A 22,664-nucleotide genomic window follows, 5' to 3' on the forward strand; every position below is an offset into this window, starting at 1 on the left:
GAGCTCGTTTACACATAGGTCCATATCCGGTCCACTTTTCTAACTTAAATTTTCAATTATGAGACTAAGTGTCTCATTTCACTCCGAATTTCTTCTGGACCCAAACCCACTAACCCGGTAAGTCATAAAAACATCTATAAAGCATAAATTAAGCAGTAAATGGGAGAACGGGGTTATAATACTCAAAATAATCGGTCGGGTTGTTACAAAAATAACAGACACGACTCACATATTCAAATCTCTCAACAGGGATAAACATATAAGTGGGTCACAAAATTACGAAGCTCACCCATAAGCAGAGAATAATAAGAGGACTCACCTCAATATTCAGATCTGAATCAAATTAAGGGAAAATATCCTTTTTATAACAAATCAGGATCATACCTATAACGACACCATCTGGTGTATCGGCCTCAGCCAAATCATAGCGATTATATCAACGGGTCGGGCCTCCACCTCTTAGGCGTCCTCTACCCGCCTATCCTCCACCTCTAGCTGGTTGTGTACGTGGAGTAATAACTGTATTGGGGCCATAGCCTGAGTTTTCTGATAAAATCCACCCTCCCAAGTCTGGGACAATCTCTCATAATGTGCATAGTGTCACCACACTCATAACAGCCCCTCTGAGGTCGCGGTTGCTCATACTGAGTCTGTGCCGGATAACTAGAATAACTATTATAGGAATCTCGTGCCGGTGGTGCATTGTAAGAACTTATTGGAGCACTCCGAGTAGTCTGATGTGCGGACTGAGTTGGTTGACTGCTCGAGCCTCCGCTATAATGGGTCCTAGCTGAAGAGTATAATCCATTGAACCCTCCAGATCTTCGAGGCCTGTTGGCCTCCTTTGACTCCCTTTCCTCGCCTAAAACATCCTCAATCTTCCTTGCAATCTCCACTACTTGTTGAAATGGAGTATCAGTTTGCAACTCTCGAGCCATGCATATTTTAATATCATAATCAAGCCCCTCAATGAATCTGCGGACTCATTCTCTGACATTAGGAACCAAGATAGGTGCATGACGGGCTAACTCACTAAACCTGATAGAATATTTTGACACTGTCATAGTGCCCTGACGCAACCATTCAAACTCTGTGCGCCACGCATCTTGGAGAGTCTAGGGAACAAACTCTTTCAAGAACATTTCCGAAAATTGAGCCCAAGTTGGTGGTGTTGCATCGGCTGGTCTACCTTCTTCATAGCTTTGCCACCACTGCTACGCTGCGTCTAACAGTTGAAATGTAGTAAAGGCAACTCCGCTCACTTTCACAATACCCATGGTGCAGAGAATACGGTGACAATTTTCTAGAAATCCTTGGGCATCCTCTATAGCTGTGCCACTGAAAGTAAGTGGACTATACCTCTTAAACCTTTCTAGTCTCTTTTGTTCTTCTTCTGATGCCTCTGGCCTGACCTTAGGCCAAACCGGAATAACAGGTTGTACTGGTATTACACCTGGAACCTGACCAATGTGAACTTGCTGCTCAGGAGTTGTGGTAGGAGTCTGAGCTACTCCCCCAATCCGCAAAATATTTGGTGCAACAGAAATCAATCCCGCCTGAGTTAATGTACCAAACATACTCAGGAAGTATGCCAAAGTCTCCTGAAGTTCGGGGGTAACAATAGGTGCTTCTGGTACCTGTCCCCCAACTGGAGCTAATGGCGGCTCCTCAACTGCTGCTCTGACAGGTGCTCCAGTCGCGACACGTGCCCTTCCTCGACCTCTGCCCCGGCCTCTACCTCGGCCCCGGCCTCTTGCAGCCCTAGTAGTATGTGCGGATTCCTGCTCAGCTAACCCGGTAGCACGTGTCCTCACTATCTGTGAGAGAATAGAGATACAAAGGCTCAAATTTCAAAATCAATAAATCCGCATGACAGGAATGAAAGAAGTGAAAATTTCCTAACAATTCTGTAGCCTCTCGAAGATAAGTACAAACGTCTCCGTACCGATCCGCAAGACTCTACTAGACTCATTCGTGACTCGTAGAACCTATGAACCTAGAGCTCTGATACCAACTTGTCACGAACTAAAATCCCACCACAGGAGTCGTGATGGAACCTAGTCTCTAAGACTAGGTAAGCCGATTTTAATTATATTTTTTGAGTTTTCTTTTAATATGAATAAGTAATCAAAACTAACAGCGGAACAAATATGAATATACAACCTCCCAAGACTGGTAGTACTGAGTCACGAACTGTAACTGAATACATAGGATGATCACGAGGAGCGAATATACAATACTGTTTGATTAAAAATTAACAGTACAATGAAATGAAAAGACTCCAAGGGACTGTGACGGCCACGCAACTCTACCTTGAATCCTTACGATCCCGCTTAAACTCTATCCAAGTCTGATATCTCCAATACCTGGCTCTGCACAAAAATGTGCAGAAGTATAGTATGAGTACACCACGGTCGGTACCCAGTAAGTATCAAGACTAACCTAAGTGGAGTAGAGACGAGGTACAGTCAATACACTCACTAGTCTAATACCCTGTACAATATAATATAAAAAATAATAGAAAATAAATAACAATGAGGGCAACATAAAACAACCAGTTATGTGCACAATAAGACAATAAAATCACTATTAATATCGCTCAACAATTGATAAATACAATTACACCCAGTTAAATCAAGTTTTTCAATTAAATATCTTTCACACATAATTCTTACGAATAAAACTCTTTTTCAAATATAATTTCCTCAAATAAACATCTTTCGAATATAAAATTCTTTCAATAAATCTCTTCAAATATAATTTTCTCAAATAAATATCGTTCAAATACAATTCTTTCATATAATTCTTTTGAATAAAAATCCTTCCAAGTAAATATTTTGAATATAATTCTTTCAATTCAAAAGTCATCATGTGATACTTCATTTTATAATCATAACAATACGGGTCTCAGCCCATTTTTATATTTTTTATAAATACGGGTCTCAATCCATTTTTATATTTTCACGGCAATTCGTGCCCATAATTAAATCATCATATTTTTTCCGGCACCTCGTGCCCACTTTTCATATCACAGCTGTACGGACAGTTCACGTGCGAATATTATTATCATTTAATTACAGCACCTCGTGCCTACATTTCATATCACAACTGCACGAACAATTCACGTGCCAATATCTTCATTATTTACTCACGGCACCTCGTGCCCACATTTCATTTTATAATCCGCCTGGCAATAGCCACAGACTCTCAATTTCAACATAAATCAGATTGTTATCAATTTACCAACAACAAGACAAATTGCATAAGGTATAAAATAAACCCAAAAAAATCACAACATCACATGAAAATCACCAATACCACAACTCCACATCATCACATATCGTCCCTGACAATAGCCACCCTTATCGCTCATATTGTCACCCTCATCGCTCCTATAGCCACCCTTATCGTTCCGCCCAGACAATATTAATAGCCACCCTTATCGCTCCTATTGCCACCCTTATCACTCCTATAACCACCCTTATCGCTTCGCCCAGATAATATTTCAACAAACACAACAACAGTGAAATGCCACCCTTATAACCACATAATATCAACGGTAAAATACCACCCTTATTTCTCCAAAATAATAATTCACACAACACAACAATTTATACGGAAAATTATCACGACAACATAACAAATATCAATTCATATCACAATTTGCCCAGTGGCCACAACCAAAATTCCAAAGATACAACCAAATCAATTAATTTCACAATAAATAGCCGAAAGCCCCACACAATGTGTATAACACCCCAAAAATAATCAACAGAGATAGAAATTACTCAACATAAAGCAAAGCCTTCATTAATCCAAACTTAGATAATTATATTAACACTTTTTTTTTAAACTTGCTTAATTAATTATTTGCATAGGAAAAATTCATATTGAAATTAAATTCTAAGAAATATCAAACCAACAATACTCACGAAATTACATAAATTTTCAAGTAACAATCACATCAAATTGTCATATAAAAATAAATTCAACAACAAGGATTTAGGCATGACAAATAGATGATTTAATAAATACTAACAATTATCCAAATTACTATACAATTTGCCCAAGACTTTAACTCAATAAATTTTGCACATATAAGCTCAAGTGCGTACTTGTCACCTCGCATACATGGCTTTTCATATTTTACAAATGGCATATAAGACTCGATGCCTAAGGGGTAATTCTCCCACTCGAGGTTAAGCAAGATATTTACCTTTTTGAAGTTATATCGATATTCCAAAATCGCCTTCTTGCTTGAATTGACCTCCGGACAGCTCAAATCTATTCAATTCAATTGTATAACTTCATTAAAATTCATCGAAAATAATTTCGGATAATAATACTTTGACTTAAAAATTTATTCCAAAAAGTCAACAAAAGTCAATGCGGGACCCGCCTCTCGGAATACAAAATTTTCAGAAAATTTGAACACCCATTCCGATATGAGTTCAACCATACCAATTTTATCGAATTCCAATAACAACTTGACCTCCAAATCTTAAACATTGCCCAGAAACAAAAATTTGTTCTACTCCAAATTTCAACAATTCAATACACGATTTAACACCTAAATCTACTCCAAATAAACTCAATTTTGAAACATAACCTCCAAATGTCGTCAAGAACATACCCCAATCATCAATTTGTCAAAACAACAATAAATCTAACAAACTCATTTTGCAATTAAGAAGAAGAAGAAGAAGAAGAAGAAGAAGAAGTCCCAAGCAGTAGTAAAAAGTCACAACAGCTCACCGTGTAAAATACCATAAACTACCTTAAAATATGCTCATAAATATCATATGAATTCACTGTCACCTTTATTTTCACATCATCATCGTCGTCGTCGTCGTCGTCGTCGAAGAAGAAGAAGAAGAAGAAGAAGAAGAAGAAGAAGAAGAAGAAGAAGAGGAGGAGGAGGAGGAGGAGGAAGAGGAGGAAGAGGAGAAGAAGGAGAAAAAGGCCCGAAGTTATTTAAATTTTGGATATCAATTAAAAAAATTGGAAAAATAAGTACAAGTTAAATGAGACGACCAAATAGGACACCCCGTACAATTTTTACTACTCGATCCTATATGTTATGGCCCTTAAACTCCAGCGACCCACTGGACAGTTATTGGGGTCCCCCTGGTCATTCGGACTTTGAGAAAATTCCAAATTTGGACCGTAATTACTCCTTTATGATGACGGCAGATTTGCACAAATGGGATCATTTTACATTGCTATTTAACTTTTTCTTCCCATTTAAGTAAATTTTATAAGAGTTAGTTAGGGGCATTACTTGCTCGAAGTTATGCAACAGCGAAGGATCAAATCATAGAGATAGCGGATCTTAAGAGGCGGAAGAAAAGGATGATCATGGGTTGAGAACGAGAATTGAACTCTATGAGATCGAATCTTGGCCATTCGTCAAGGCCCAGGAATCCGTTGGACATCTCAGCAGCGGGATTTGATACCCGTATGTCGATGTTGACTTGTATATAAGTCAGATATTAGAAAGGGAAGGCCTGCCAGGCCGTATGCCCATGGGTGCAGGATTCTTTGAAAAAGCGCGGGCTGACTCGGAGACCTGGGACCTCCACATCTTTCTATATATAGATATAGTAATTTCTAATCTTTAGTACCGCTTTGAGATTGAATCTTTCTTTCTATCTATAGGTCGGCTTTGCGCAGATAGATCTTTGCCGGGGGCAATGCCAGCAGCCTGGTGAGGGCTGGCTGTCTGAATGCATAACTTGCTCGAAGTTACGTAGGAGCTAAGCATAACTTGTTCAAAATTATGTGGGGGTGGACATAACTTTGAATAACAAGCGCGAGGCATAACTCTAAAAAGGGGAAAAACTTAAGTACCAGCGCTTAAAAACGACTTTGAGTGATGCTGTGATAAAACTATCGTACTTTTTATTGGATGGAGGGGATATCAATTATCAATTACTCCATCAATTAACAAATAACAAATTTACTATGGGAAGTTGATCAACAAATTTGTCTTCTTTAATTTTGATCGAATTAAATATTTCTATGGTCATAACTCATAGTGTCAATATTAAAATGATATTCATGAGTTCCTCCATACGTGAGAGAGGAACGTGTGAGTTTTGTTGGTTATATGTGTAACGGTTTGTCATATTAAAATGAAGTACTTATTGTTTAATTTACTAAATTCAAAAGGCCTTAGCCGACAAGTTAATTAATTAGGGTGAATGCTAGAAATTTTATTTAGAGATTCAAGGATTCTAGAATCCTTCATTAGAAATACAAGACGAGCCCTTGGAGTTTTTTATAATGACACTTAAACTTTGTAACTTAATTAATATTTTAATTAGTCTGGGAACTTCCTTCTACATCTAACATATTATTGATATTTTCATAATTTTTAAGAGTAAAAAAACTAGTTTTCAACAAATAGGAAAAAGAGATGAGGAAAAAAAATACTACTAGAAATTCGCTAAAAACCGACCAAAAAAACCGATCAAAGTTGGTCGGTTATGGCCAATTACTGACCAAAACGCGACCATTACTGTGTGGACGGTGTTTTGATGGTCAGAATGGCTTACCGATCAAAGTTGGTCGGAAATTATCGACCAACTTTGGTCGGTAGCTTAAAACGACCATCTGACAAGTTTAATTACTTACCGACCAACTTTGGTCGGAAACATATTTTATTAATTTAATTTTACCGACCAAAGTTGGTCGGTTTAACTAAATTATATTTTTTTATTAATTATTAAAATTAAAAAAAACCGATCAACTTTGATCGGTAATTGAAAATATATATTTTTTAAAAATAATTAAAATTAAACATTACCGACCTACTATGGTCGGTAATCTCAACAGTGCAGGAAAAATACCGACCAAAGTTGGTCGGTAATGTTGAATTCTAGGAATTCAATGTTCATTAACCGACCAACTTTGGTAGGTATTTTGGAATAATTTTTTTTATTATTAAAAACCGACCAACTTTGGTCGGTTTTTTTAGGTTTAATTTTGGCATAAAATGCCTGTTTTGGCAGCTACACCACCTGCCAGCATACCAATACACCTAATAACAACAACAACACAACAACAACAACAACAACAACAACAACAACAACAACCAAAACATTCAATAAATACTTTAAAACTAACAAATTAAAGTTTAATTGAACATAAAATTCCAAAACCAAGTTAAAACTAATTACAACTAGTTCAAAACTGGTTCTATTTGTCTAGTTCAAAATATATAAAAGTCAAGGGGTATTTTCTACAATATCATCACCGTCTGATGAACTTTTATTTACAAGACGATATAGAGAACAGTCTTGTGGAGGACGGGAAGCACGATCACGGGGAGGACGGGAGGAACGATCACGAGCAGGACGGGAGGAACGATCACGTGGAGGTCGACCCTCTGGAGATGACTCACGAGATTGGGGCAACGGAAAAGCTCCACTAGATAGGAGAGTTCTGATCTGAGCTTGCATGCCAAGGAATTGAGCATCTCTAAGCCTTTCTCTTTCTTTGGCCGCTTCTAGCTCTGATGTGAGCTTTGTCACTGTCTCCCGCATAGCGGAGAGGCTCTCCCTATTAAGTTGCTCACCTTGCGAGGAAGTCCCTATTCCTCGCATTCCACACTTATAGCGATGGAAGTTTTTAGTAGGAAGCCCGTATACCTTCCCCCATTTTGGACCGCCAACAGACTCCAACCATATTCTTTCAGCATCCTCGTCCGAAGGTTGGGTTGGCTCACCCAATTCACCAGTTGGATGACTACGGATGAATTCCTCCACGTTACTTTGGTAGCGACCCTATATTATTTTAAATTAAATCAGTATTTCAAAATTTTTATAAAAGTAAATTATAATACTTAAAGAAAATTGAAAGCTTACATATGCAGTCGAGGCTCGGTCCTCGACCCACCTATCTTGATCCCCTCTTTCTTCTTCTTCACAATATATGTCTCCTTGAATAGCTCATCATGACTCATTGGACGCCCATACTTCTTTTCCTGAAAACAAATTAATTTAGTTAATAAACAAAATAGATATACTTAGAAAAGTAAAATAATTTAAGCAATTACGTACCAATCTTCTTTTTATTGTCCCTAGGCTGACCGCACCTCCAGTGTGCAAGGAGCCTCCCTTCTTGGATGTGCGAGCTTTCTTTCCTTTTTCGCTCCTCTCTAAGAACTTTGCGGTAAGCCATTGCCTTTGCAAATCATTCCACAAATTCTCAAGTAACCAGCCAGGCCTCTTGTTCTTCTTTCTAGCATCCGAGAAAGCATCCGCCAATCTCTTGCGAGCTTTATGATGAAAATTTGTAGCCTCTTTCGCGCTATAGGGGTCTTCCTATACACACTTGCTCTGTATTTCAAAAGTTAAATATTAGATGGAAACATCATAAATATAAATTATTAAACTGTTTAAAAGAACATTTATACCTTAAATTGATTGAAAATTTGCTCCTTCAGTGAGAATGGGCAATCAGTCCAAGTCGTATAAGGGCCATCATAAAGCTTTCTGATGACATTGGTGATTATCTTCGTAGTCTTATTACCCGGCCTGAACCTGCAATTTAATAATAAAAATACATTAATATCTTAGTAAAAATGTTACAAATCAATAGACGCAAAAATAATGAATAACACTTACCCATCACCCTCAGGGACTATGATGATCCTTCCATATCGATCATAATGCACTACCTCGTCATCACTATCCGAAGCATGTGTATCAGAGGCATGTGAAGACGGTGTAGGCGGGTCAGAGCTACTGCCTCGCAGGCGAAGGCCTGCAATTGATAGAGTCGATGATGAAGATGGTTGCGATCCCTGTGACTGCGACATAGCTGGATGCGACCCAAGTGGATGTGATATCGATGGTTGTGACCCGAGTGGCTGTGACATGGATAGATGCGATCCATGTGGTTGTGATATGTAGGGATGTGATCCATGTGGATGTAATGTAGATGGCTGCGATGCAGATGGCTGTGAGGCAGTTGGACTGTATGTCGGACGTATAGTCCTATGGCCCTGTGATGGAAGACTTGGTGTCTGAATGAAGGTGTACGGCTCGTGATGCTGTGGCAGCTCAGTATAGCCGTGTGGTGGAGGATAAGACATAGGCATCTCTGAAAAGGGTGGACAAAAGGGAGTATTATTTTCTACCCTCCTCTTTCCCTTCCTACCCTTTTCTCGACCCCGAGAACTAGTAGGGTCATTGTTACCTTGACCCTTGCCTGCCATTTACATAATATAATACACATTTAGATTGAAACATATAAGAAACTAGCTATAAAACAAGAGTGCTTTAAAAAACTAACTTTTTAATCCTCATCGACGTATTGTTCCTCATCCGAGAATTATTCGTCCTCACTTGTTTGAGCTTCATCAGTTGATTCTTCGTACTCATTTTCTATAATTGTTACTTCATTTATATCAACTTCTTCCAATATGCGTTCAGGATGTTCCAAATCATTTTCTAACTGATCGTCTACTATTTGGTGAACATTGGAGATATCATTTTGATATGCAAAATCTAACACATTCTCCACTTCCACCCTACATACAGGCTTAGTTTTTATTACAATCCACCAATCGGACTTATTCCGCCGCAATGGATAAGGAGCATAATACACTTGCCTAACGTTATGTGCAATTATGAAAGGATCATAGCGATCATACTCCCTCGTATGATTAACCTCAATTATGTTGTATTGGTTGTGTACTCTTGTACCTCTTGTTGGATTTGGGTCAAACCACTTGCATCTAAAGAGTATCAATTTCTTATATGGCCAACCCGTATATTCTAGTTGTAATATTTCTTTGACCACACCATAATAATCAATATCTCCAACTTGGTTACCATCACCACCTTGAACCCACACCCCGATGTTGTTGTTATTTTTATTTTTAGAGCAATTCTATGTATGAAACTTATAACCATTCACTACGTACTTAGACATTGTTGTGACCTGAAGCCCAGGTCCCCAAGATATATCTTTCAAAAATTGATTTACACTATTATTTGGATTATTTACCTACATAGAGTTAAAAAAATTCATAAGTTAGCACAACTTATGAATCAATTTTTATACATTCACTACATATATATATATATATATATATATATATATATATATATATATATATACACACACACACTTATAAACTGTTTGAACCACGTATCAAATCTCGTATATACAGCATCATGGCCAAATTGACCCACGAAGTGAATGTGACATATCAAATATTTTTAGTAGTTGCATCAATATGTAGTCACAGTAAATTTTATATTTTGATAACTAATAAATCAATACTTACTTGAGAAATGGTACAACTTCGGGACAATTTAGCAACACATGAAGTGTAGCTGACTTGTACTCCATATCACTCAAACTTCTCTTTCTAACATCCTTAGAACATCGGCCTGGTTGATTGAATATGGACATTGGTGGATATAATGGATCATTCACACATTCGACCGTGTGCCTATTGGGCCTATTCCTAGAACATGGCACGTTACTCTCAAAATAATAAGAACAAAAATGTACAGTTTCCTTTGCAAGATAGGCTTCGCATATAGATCCTTCAATCTTATTCCTCTGCTTAACAAATTGTTTGCATTTTTCAATTGTCCTACATAATCTCATGTTAGCCAAGAACATTCAAATAAAATAGAATATTACATCAAACTTATAATATTACCTCTCAAAGGGATACATTCATCTGCATTGAACAGGCCCTCCAAGTCGTGCCTTGTGTACAAGGTGTATTGGAAGGTGTTCCATCACATCAAAGAAACCACATGTGAATATTTTTTCCACCTTACTAGAAATTACATGGATGTTCTGGTCCATCCGAAGTAGGTTTTCTTCCCTTAATGTGGTAGAACACAAGTCTTTGAAAAACAAACTAATCTCTGTGATGGGTTTTCAGATTCTTTCAGGCAAACCACAAAATACAATAGGCACTAAGGTCTCCATGAAAACATGGCAGTCATGACTTTTCAAATGGCTCAACTTCCCTACCTCCATATCTACTTTTTTTCTAAGATTCGACGCATAACCCTCAGGCATCTTCAATTTCGTAACCCAATCACAAATTTGTCTTCTTTCCTCCAAAGTGAATGTGTAACTTGCTTTGGGCTTGAACACCTTATCATTGTTTGCTGTCTGCAAGTATAAATATCTTTTGTCTTACCTTTAACATCCATCACTGTATTGAAAAAATTATCAAAATAATTCTTTTCAATATGCATGACATCAAGGTTGTGTCGGAGAAGATTATCCTTCCAATAAGGCAACTCCCAAAATATACTTTGTTTCGTCCAATTATGATTAACGCCATATCCAAGGAATCTATAAGGTGGAGCCTCAGTAACTTTACTGAAGTTCTGGACCCTCTCCCAAATTTCCTCACCTGAAAGTATCGGAGGTGGAGAATCATATTCCACTTTATTCTTTTTGAATATATTTTTCATCCTTCTAAACTCATGATCATCAGGTAAGAATTGACGGTGACAATCAAACCATGATTGCTTTCGATCATATTTCAAAGTGAACGCTTTACTATTTTCCATGTGGTAAGGACAAGCTAGCTTCCCAGCAGTCATCCACCCAGACAATATTCCATACGCAGAAAAATCATTAATAGTCCACATTAAATTAGCACGCAAATTGAAATTCTACTTGGTTGATATGTCATATGTTTCAACACCATCATACCACAATTGTTTTAGCTCATCAATCAAAGGTTACAAATATACATCAATCAAACTTTTCGGATTACGTGGACCGGGATAATACAATTTAAGAATATATATGGACTAGTCATACACAACTCAGGTGGTAGATTATAAGGTGTAAGAAAGACATGACAACATAAATATGGTGTCGCAGATATAGAAAAAGGTGTGAAGCCATCCGCACACAGACCTAACCGAATGTTCCTTGGTTCACTAGCAAAATCTGGATATGTCCTATCAAAGTGCTTCCAAGCTTCTCCATCTGAAGGATGACACATAACACCAGGTGGTCTTCTATTTTCAAAGTGCCATCTCATATGAGGAGCAAAACTCATCGACGCATATAATCTCTTTAACCTAGGTATAAGAGGTAAATAATGCATCGCCTTGACAACGACCTTATTCCCGCTAGAAAGCCTCTTGAAACGAGGATTTTCGCAAAATTTACAACTGTCTAAAGTTGCATCATCTCTTATAATATAACATGCAACCATCTTCACAACAATCAATTCTCATTGACGAAAGTCCTAACTTAGAAATCAATCTCTTTGCCTTATAGAAATCACCAGGTAAGTTGATATTAGGGTCAACTAGTTCACTCATAAGGTCAATGAAAGAGTCCATGGCTGCTTGAGAAATATTCCAATTAGATTTGATACTTAGTAATCTAACTGCAACAGACAGCTCAAAGTGCGGACTTCCTTCACGTAGTGGACGACTAGCTTCCTCTAACTATTCATAAAAATGTTTTGCGTCATCATTAGGAGTTTGTTCAACATTTTCATTGGGCTCACCCTCGAAGTGCATCCCAAAAGCATCCGCAACCATATCCTGAATTCTAGAATCAAGATTTGTATTCTCCACCGACCTACTACTTTCACCAACAACCATGTTATGAAATATTCCACGGCTACCATCGATCTCTCCATGATTAGTTCACACAAAGTAATTCTCTATAAACCCCTTCCTATAAAGATGAAGCTTAACTTCCTCCGATTTTTTAAACTTCATACAATCGCACCTGACACAAGGGCACCTAATTACTCCTCCACTTTGGTATGGTGGAAGTGACATTGCATGTCTAATAAAGTCATCAACCCCTTCTACAAAATTCTCCCGCAATCCCCGCCGATTAGGATAATTCCTATTGTACATCCAAGTACGATGTTCCATCTATACAAATAAAACAAGAACAAATTAATTTATTCTACAATTATAAATTAATTAGATCTTTTTTAGTTAATTCAAAATAATAATTGACTCCTAATTACACCAATTTATATCCTAAAAGTTTAATTCATATCCAAAAGGTCCAATTCATATCTTAAAAGTTCAATTCATATCCTAAAAGTTTAATTCACAAGAACAAATCCTAAAAACTAAAATTTCAATTCATATCCTACGAGTTTAAACATAAACTAACTAAACTAAAGAAATTCAACCCATACCCTAAAAGTTCGATTCACAAGAACAAATTAATTTATTCTACAATTATAAATTAATTATATCTTTTTTAGTTAATTCAAGATAATTATTTTTTCCTAATTACACCAATTTATATCCTAAAAGTTCAATTCATATCCAAAAGGTCCAATTCATATCTTAAAAGTTCAATTCATATCCTAAAAGTTCAATTCACAAGAACAAATCCTAAAAACTAAAATTTCAATTCATATCCTACGAGTTTAAACATAAACTAACTAAACTAAAGAAATTCAACCTATACCCTAGAAGTTCGATTCACAAGAAAAATTCGTAAACCCTAGATTCTAACTAAACTATTCATGACAATACAAAGTTAATAATTCAATTCTAACTAAACTATTCAAGACAATACAAACTCAAAATTGAAACATTCATCAATTAAAACTAATTCATAACTAATTGACTAATTAACAAAACTAATTAGTTAATAAAACTAATTAACAAAACTAATTAAAACAAGACCTAAACCCTAATCCTCAATAAAATACAATGTTCAAATAATTGAAACACTAATCAATTGAAACTAATTCATAACTAATTAACAAAACCTAGAAATAATAAATAAATGGGTTGTAATTCAAACCTAGAATTTTTAGGAGATGGAAAAGGAGAGGAGCGGCAGTGGCAGTGGCAGCGGCGACAGCGACGGCGCGTCGACGGCGACGGCTGGGCGGTGGCGACGCGGGGTGGGGAATGGAATTTATGTGAGGAAAACAGAGAAGGAGAGGGGAAGGTTTTGAGTGAGGGAAATAGAGAAGGAGAGGGAAAAATAAGAGAGAAATGGGAGTTCCCCCGTTTTTCAATTCTGATTTCAGAATTACCGACCAAAGTTGGTCGATAATTTTGGTCGGTACATTAAGTGTTGACCGTTTGACCAAAAACCGACCAACTTTTGTCGGTTTTCTTTTTTTAAAAAAATTTAAATTCTTTTTTTTGTGTATTTTTTTTCTTAAAATATTATAAACTATAAAAAATATTATAAACTACAAGCATTTATTTTATTTAACTATGCAATTATTATAAATAATTATAAACTATAAGCATAATCTTTATAAATAATTATATTAACTATTTAATTTTAATAAATTATAATAGCATCTATCTAAGTAAATTTTCTAAGTTATAATTAAGTATGTGAGTAATTTCTCACACACACACATACACTATATTGTAATTGATGCTAATAACTTCTTTTTTCATTCGTTCATCACTAATAATGCATGACATAGATTAATCGATATATAGGTCGAGACGTTTTGATGAATCATCGATTAATATTCATCGATACATCTAAGTAAGTTATAAGTCGATGAATCAATTTACAAATAGATATATTTGATGATAAAGTATATATACTAATTAGTATCTTCCCAAGTCTATCCCTAAAAGAACCCGACCCTATAGTCCTAGCGCTTCGTGTTCTTATATATATATGGCTATACATACATATATATACACACACACACACACACACACAAAAACACACTTCACTGTAATACTTTAACTATATATATAGCTTGTTATAGTATATGTTAGTGTGTATATATATAGCTTGTTAAAGTTTGACCATGTTTGACCTATTAATTTAACTCGTTTACTTAATACTAATAGCTTCTTTCGTTTATTTAATTTGTGGTTCATATATATATATATATATATATATATATATATATATATATATATATATATATATATATGTATGTATGTCAAAGATATTTAGTATTAATTCTTTTATTTTTCATTCATTCATCACTAATAATGCATGACATAGCTAGATTAATCGATATAGGTTGAGATGTTTTGTTTTTACTATTAGTCGATATAGGTCAAACATTTTATTTTTAATATTCATCGATGCATCAAAGTAAGTTATAAGTCGATGAATCAATTTACAAATAGCATGTTATATATAGTATATGTTAGTGTATTCATTATTTGTATTACAAAAGTGTTAACGAATTATATTTATATTATTTAGATAGTAAATATAAAAGTAATTCGAAAGTTTGACCAATGTTGACGTAATAACCGACCAACTTTGGTCGGTTATTTTGCAGAAAATAACAATTACCGACCAAAGTTGGTCGGTAAATGCTTCCCCTACATTAACCAACCAACGTTGGTCGGTAATTTTAAATATAAATTCTTAAATATTATAAAATATTTTAAATAATAAAATAATTATTAAAATTTAAAAAATTAGATCCAGATTATCGACCAACGTTGGTCGGTAATCCAAAATTTTCTTGTCTGACCAGCTGGGTCAATTCGTTGACCAATTTACCGACCAACGTTGGTCTGTATTTAGTTTTTAAAAAATGTAAAAAAAAAAAAATTCCCAGTTTCCGTCCAACCTGGACGGTTTTTGGTCGCTTTTTTTGACCGACCAATGTTGGTCGGAAATATTTGGTCGGTTTTTAGCAGATTTTTAGTAGTGAAACAATTAGAAAAAAGAGAAGAACTTTGTTGTTTTTCATTTCCTTACTCAACATATGTAAATTGATTGAAAAGAGTTATTTTCTCTCTTTCCCTCCTCTTACTTGTGTTTATTATTTAGAAGAACTACTTTTATGATCTTACCCTTTACCTTCTTTTTTTATGTTTACTGAGTAACAACATAAAATACCTTTGGTTTCACTAAATTAAGAAGATCTTGCAGTGTAAAGAAAATTTTCAAAATCACGTGTTTATTTATCATTCTTTTCGTGTATTTACTTTTTATATATTGATACCCCTTAATTAAAATTTTAGCTCCGTTACTGCTCTATGTATGACGGCTGCAAAATAATTATCTATTTATTAATTTCTATCAAATTCCTCAAACTCCATTCTCACAGGAAAAGCTTTTTATAACACAACAATCAGTCATTTTCTATTCTTTTTTGAAAGCAACAAGTTGTATAAATCAGTATTTGGTGAATTTGTATGTGGGGAAATAAGGTGGTTGTGAAGATTATAGCTGTTTACCTCTTAATTTTTGACAATTTGGCACTTGTTAGCTGGTCACTTTAATTTACTTGTTTAATTTTTGACAACTCGGTCCCTAAATTTCACCATAGTTTAACAGTATGAAGTTGACATATGAAAACATGAGCTAGTACTTCAAGATTAGACTACCGTTTCGTCATAAATAATTGTAAATACTGAAGTTAAATATTTGAAAATTTTGATTTGTCTATGTGTTTGCAAATATTAAATTTCAATATTTGATATTTTTTTTGAATTATCTAGTGGTTTTCATCTCCGATGAAATTTGATAGTGAGATCTCATAATTATTTTCCCATTGCATTTCTATATCCAGGATAATGAAAAACTAGTTTGAGAAGTATTTCAAGTGAAATAATAATTTCTACGCATTTTTTAACTTTTTTCAGTTGAAGTTACTCATGTCCAAATATAACTCAACTTCCACAATCTTTTCATAATTCAAATATCTTTATTTATTTTTATACGCAACTAATTATGACAATGCAAAACTTGCATTTTGCAAATTCAAGCAAATTGAAAATAGCTCGAAAATTCCAAATTAACATAATGACATGCACAAAACAAGAATGACACCTTTAAGGGAATGAAGAAAAGAGAATAGAAAAATAAGAAGGTGGAAAATTCCTATGAATTGCCCTATCATTAGATTTGCAGCCTTAGGAGATCAAAGATAGATATTTGTTTTGTGTACATTTTTTTTAAAATTTTGATGAATGCATCTAGAATTTAATTGGTAGCATGCAGAGCTTTTGGAGCTATTATTAATCTAATGATTAGAAGCATCGGAAATTGTAGTACGTACCATAATAGAGTTGACATTTAACTAAAAAACATTTTTAAGAAGCAACCAAAAGATTTGGCAAGGGGATTTTGATATTTTGGTAGGGGTTTCATTCTTCAATTACAACTAAGAAGGGGTAGCTTTTAGGTTTTTAGTTCAGCCAACAAATGGGGTCAGGTTCTAGAAGTTTTAATTTCCTATCATTTTTCTTTTTCTAAATAAGTTATTAACATACATCTTTGAAAACTAGAACAAAGTTATATCATATGTCAAACAATGTTGTTATCAGTGTGAGGTAAGATATATTCTTTTTTATATACTTTTTTCTCTTCCTTCTAAGGGATTATTCAAAAATAGTTAAAGATTGCTAACAAAGTCTTAAATGAAAAGACAAAAATGGGAAATAAGCAAAATGGAAAGAGTAGAATAATATAGTATGAACCTGCTCTTAGAAGCAAGAAAAACACTTGTCAAAACATGATTAAAAAATATATCTTAATGTTCATATGGTATATTAGTTTGAAAGATTTTTTTCATGCATGTAAAACACATGTGAGGGCTCTCTTCAAGTCTTCATAATTTTGCCTATTTTTCCCTTTAGTTGTTAATAGAAGAGATCTTGGAGTAATTGTAAAATTATCTCGTATGACCTACAATTGTTACGGATTCAAGCCGTGTAAGCAACCACTGATGCTTGTACTAGAGTAGGTTGTCTATATCACACTCTTGAGATTCTGCCCTTCCCCGGACTCTGCGTTAAATTTTCATTGCTCCAATTGCCAGACGAACATCATGTAGCCTATGCCTCTTTGAAAAAGCCCAGGTTAATTCTAATTTTCTTTAATTGTAAATTTCTATGCTATTTGAGTGAAGGAACGTACAGTATTTTAACATAAAATAGCCATAATGCACGGAGAGATAGCAAGAATAACCAAACCAATAATCAAATAGCTTAATTTCAACTTTCGAAATGCATGCGTTCGTTTATTAATTACATGTACAAAATTGTTACGTGCACTGGGCGTAGCTAAAATACAGGTTACGTGTTCGGCGGAACCTAATAGCTTCGGTTTAAATTCTGTATTTGTCTTAAGCATTTCATTGAATATGCATAAATTATTAATTTAAAACCTAATAATCCAAATCCATAAGCTTTATTTCTGGCTCCGCTAGCAAGCGGTTGCACGTTATGTCAAACTCGTAGAGTTTCCCTTTTGAAATATCAAATGTTTAAGTTCCCTTTTTATTAAATTTTCGAAAAGCAGAAAACGAAAGAAATATTATTATTATAAAAAAAGAAAAAAAGAAGGGGCAGTTGAGAGGACAAAATCTGCCTTTGGAAGATATCCAGGAACTATAAAATAAAATAATTCAAGTACCAAGCACCTTGACAGCAAAGTATGAAGAAATTTTCGAACGTAAAGCAAGAACTGTAGTCTTCCAAATGTATTTATAAGAAAAAGAAAAAGAAAAACCATAACAAACTATTCTTAATTATGCCATCAAAGTCAAATAGGTGGACAAGTCAGTTCCTGTTGTTAACTAATACAGAGACTAAAAACTCTTTTTAAGTCTTAGAATTTGTGAAATGTTTCTAAGTACATTTGATTTGGTGTATACTTTAATAAATATTTAGTTATTACACGTTTACATGGGAATAATTCAAGAAATGGTAGGCAATAAGGCATCAGTCTATATCAAAGTTCTCTCTATATATAAATGAGTAGTAGGTGATTGATAACTTAGTTATAAGTTTTAAGAACTCTTCCACAAGAAAACTTACTTCTTATTTAAGGTCTCATTCCTTAAGTTGTTGATCTTCTGTACTTTTTGCTGTTTGTTTTTTCAAAGTATTTGGTGAAGAAATGGTTCTAACTTGGAAATCAATGATCCCATGTTGTTACAAAGTAGATGATGAGTTTGTAAGATCAAAGAAACAGGTCAAAAAACAAAGTTCATTTCAGAGATTGTCTCTTTTGGATTTTGATGATCCAAGTTCACCACTATCTGCTGATGGACTTTCCAATTCATTCATTGGATCAAGCCTTATCAACTTCACATTTACTCAACTTAGAGAGGTTACACATCATTTTTCATCTGCTAATTTTCTTGGTGAAGGAGGATTTGGACCGGTTTACAAGGGATTCGTCGACGACAAGCTTAGGCCGGGGTTAAAACCTCAGGTTGTGGCTGTTAAGGTGTTGGATACAGATGGTTTGCAAGGCCACAAGGAATGGCTGGTGAGTTGTTTTTCATTATTTTTTATATGACGATTCATAGAGCCGACCCCAACTTGCATGGGATGGGATAGAGGCATAATTGTTGTTGTTATTGTTGTATGCTAAGTGAACGAGAGCCTTGGCGTAACTGGTAAAGTTGTTGCCATGTGACCACGAGGTCACGGGTTTGAGCCGTGGAAACAGCCTCTTGTAGAAATGCAGGGTAAGACTGTGTACAATAGACCATTGTCGTCCGTCCTTTCCCCGGACTCCGCGCATAACGGGAGCTTAGTGCATCTTTATTGTTGTATGCTAAAGTGGAAATGTTAAAGATGGTGAAAGTGATTTTTTATGCAGACAGAGATAATATTCCTGGGGCAACTGAGGCATCCACATCTGGTAAAATTGATTGGATACTGCTGGGAAGATGATAATAGACTCCTAGTCTATGAATTCTTGCCGAGAGGAAGCTTGGAAAATCAACTCTTTGGAAGTAAGTTTCCACATTTTTTTTCTCAATATCAATTCAGAATAGGGATGTACTGAAATTAGACATAAATGTTAGAAATAGTTTACTATTATATGATTTTTAGAACTCAGAGAACCTGAAACTGAGGTATGGCTTGATTTATAATTCTCATGTTTGTATTTGTGGCAATTATGCAGAGTTTTCGATCACATTATCGTGGTCAACAAGGATGAAGATAGCATTAGGAGCAGCAAAAGGACTCGCGTTCCTCCATGAAGGCGAAAAACCAGTCATATACAGAGATTTTAAGGCATCAAACATCTTAATAAATTCAGTAAGCTTACTCCTTCCATCATGTTCTATAAAATAGTGTTTGTAAATACATTGAAAAAACAAATGAACACAGAGAGTTAACAACTCTTGAAACGCGATGATCTATCTTGTAGGATTACACTGCTAAACTTTCTGATTTCGGACTAGCAAAAGATGGACCAGCAGGGGATGATACACATGTATCGACACGAATAATGGGTACACACGGCTACGCAGCCCCTGAATACATCATGACAGGTATACTAATATGAACACTTGAACACATTTGATTCCATTGTATATCTTTGGAAGTTAAGGCAATCTAGAAATGGAAATAGTGATAAATGAGAGTTTTCTTGCTTACTTTTCTAGTCCAACTTGTGATTAGCTAATTCATTGGCAATGCCACCATTTCCAGGTCATTTGACAACAATGAGTGATGTATACAGTTTTGGAGTAGTTCTGTTGGAAATGCTGACTGGTAAAAGATCTTTGGATAAAAAAAGACGAGAAGGAGAAACGAATTTGGTTGAATGGTTAAGGCCTTATTTAAGAGATCCTAAGAAAATTGCTCGTGTGATGGACCGACGACTTGAAGGTGAATACCCGATTAAAGGCGCACAAACTGCAGCATTAGTAGCATACAAATGCTTGAGTCATTATCCTAAGCCTAGGCCTACAATGGATGATGTTGTCAAGATTCTTGAGACACTTCAGGAGGAAAGCAACAACACTGACACTGCAATTAGTGATCCAATGATAACGATGACTTCAAACAGTGATTTCAGCAGTGGGAGTGAGAAAAATGGCGAAAAAGAGGATGCTGCAACACCGGAACGAAATGGGAGAAACAGAAAGGAGAAGTACTTGAATGGGAAAAATCAAGGTTATGGCTGGAGACAGAGAATCAATAGGCAGAGAATGGTGGCGTCTTACTCGGATACAGCTCTTTATAGAAGACATTGAGATATGGCAAATATAGCTACCTCAAACATTGCAGTGAAGAATCTAAGTAATGGCACTTCACTTGGCATCACTAGCTATAGAACTTTTGCACTACAGCAAAAATGATAAAAATTCAGAAAATACTATGTGTATAAAGGTGGATTCTTTTGAGAAACACATGGTAGTAAATATTAATGCGGTAAGCAGTATATAGAATGTCTAAGCAGCATACTGCTTATAGGATTGTAACTTTTCTCATCTTTTGTGAACTCTTCAGTAGTTAGATATGAAATGGAGACTAAACCCATTCTATTGTAAGGTCTGAAATGGATATGCCATTTCATACATGGAATTGTGGTATTTAGCAACCAAGATTGTGATCAAGCGATCAATGAAGCCGGTGAAAACTACGGGGAGATCAGAGTTCAGATTTCAGCCGAAGACAAAGTTATCCAGAGTTCAGCCGAAAACAGAGTTATCCGATACATGTGTTGATGGGATGTAACATGCGAGCAGGTACCACTGTAATAATTGCGGTGCGTGCGAGTTGGCTCAAACATCACTGTTATTAAAAAAAAAAGTATTGTGGGTATTTAATAAAATGTGGAGAAGATTTTCTTTGTTTAAGTGGAGTTGGTCAGAATTTCAACAACTAAAAGAAGTGAAGCAACAACGTGATTGCATCAATCTGAAAAATAGAACATTCAGCTTCAAATAATTTATAGCAGAGATAATATAAAGCAACCTTAGAAACTTCCATTTGTACACTAATGATATATAAATTCTACCTGCTAAAAACAGAGTTAGTTAGGAAGCTTGACCTTTTCTCTTGATTGAAAGGAACGCTACTCCTTTCTCACAGTTCCCATCCACCCCTCTCTTCCCCCTCACCCAAAAAGAGAACGTTAGGGCTCCTAAGCGCTTTTTAGTAAAAATATCATTCAAATGACAAATTGTTTGAAATCTTATATATCGGGAGCACAATTGTCCTTCAGAAATTATGGCCAACCTCTTCATAAATCAAGAGTTCTACTTTATGAAGTTAAACCTTGTTTCACTTGTTAGATTAGCCCCTCGTATTATCTTAATTATAACTCTTTTTGTTCTTAAAGTTTGTATTTGACTCCCAACATCCTCAAACACATATATCACATTCCAAAAAATCAAACCAAGTATTTTCTCACTTCCCATCACATAAACAACTAATTTGGGCCATGCAAAACATAGAATTAATCCAATTAAAACTTATCGAAGAATTAAAAGAGTATATGATGTCCAATCAAATACCGTCATATAACATGAAATGGATGAAATAATATGTATTTAGTTGTAACTCATTTAGGCAAGTCAAAACCACTTAATTAATTTGATTATTCTTTTTGTTACAAATAGGTCAACAATTTTCTCTCTCTATCCATTTCTCTCGTTCTTTGTTTCTAGTTTTTAGCTACTGTTTTAGGCCAAAATAGAGGCAAAAGTGCAGCAATAGCCACTTTTAAGCTTGCTATTTAAAATATATTCATAATTTACAATATATTTAAAGATTAGCCAATTCATCCAAATTTCAGGACTAAGTATCCTAAATTTGGAAATTCAGGACCAAGTGTCCTGAATTTCTGAACTACTAATTTAAAATTCATTGCATAAGATTCGAACTTCTGTACATAATTTTCGAACTTTAGGACACGATGTCCTGAAGTTTGAGCGAAATGACTAATCTTTAAATACATTATAAAATGTG

General features: G+C 35.1%; 1 protein-coding gene across 1 annotated transcript; it reads left to right on the plus strand.

Annotated features, from left to right (window-relative positions):
* Positions 1-18,726: 18,726 nt before the first annotated feature.
* LOC104096004 (serine/threonine-protein kinase RIPK) lies at positions 18,727-21,550 on the plus strand. The gene is made up of 5 exons (XM_009602280.3): positions 18,727-19,218; positions 19,555-19,690; positions 19,864-20,000; positions 20,113-20,236; positions 20,397-21,550. Exons 1-5 carry the CDS (start codon positions 18,844-18,846, stop codon positions 20,942-20,944), a joined length of 1,320 nt encoding a protein of 439 aa, XP_009600575.1. The 5' UTR covers positions 18,727-18,843; the 3' UTR covers positions 20,945-21,550.
* The last annotated feature ends 1,114 nt before the right edge of the window (positions 21,551-22,664 follow it).

Source organism: Nicotiana tomentosiformis, chromosome 8, assembly GCF_000390325.3.
Source record: "Nicotiana tomentosiformis chromosome 8, ASM39032v3, whole genome shotgun sequence".
Lineage (NCBI taxonomy): Eukaryota > Viridiplantae > Streptophyta > Magnoliopsida > Solanales > Solanaceae > Nicotiana > Nicotiana tomentosiformis.

Excerpts from the sequence above, each read along its gene's own strand:
- LOC104096004 (XM_009602280.3), top strand. The coding sequence starts at position 18,844 with ATGGTTCTAACTTGGAAATCAATGATCCCATGTTGTTACAAAGTAGAT. Across the intron at positions 19,219-19,554 it reads AAGGCCACAAGGAATGGCTG|ACAGAGATAATATTCCTGGG; the intron begins GTGAGTTGTTTT and ends TTTTTTATGCAG. Across the intron at positions 19,691-19,863 it reads GGAAAATCAACTCTTTGGAA|AGTTTTCGATCACATTATCG; the intron begins GTAAGTTTCCAC and ends GCAATTATGCAG.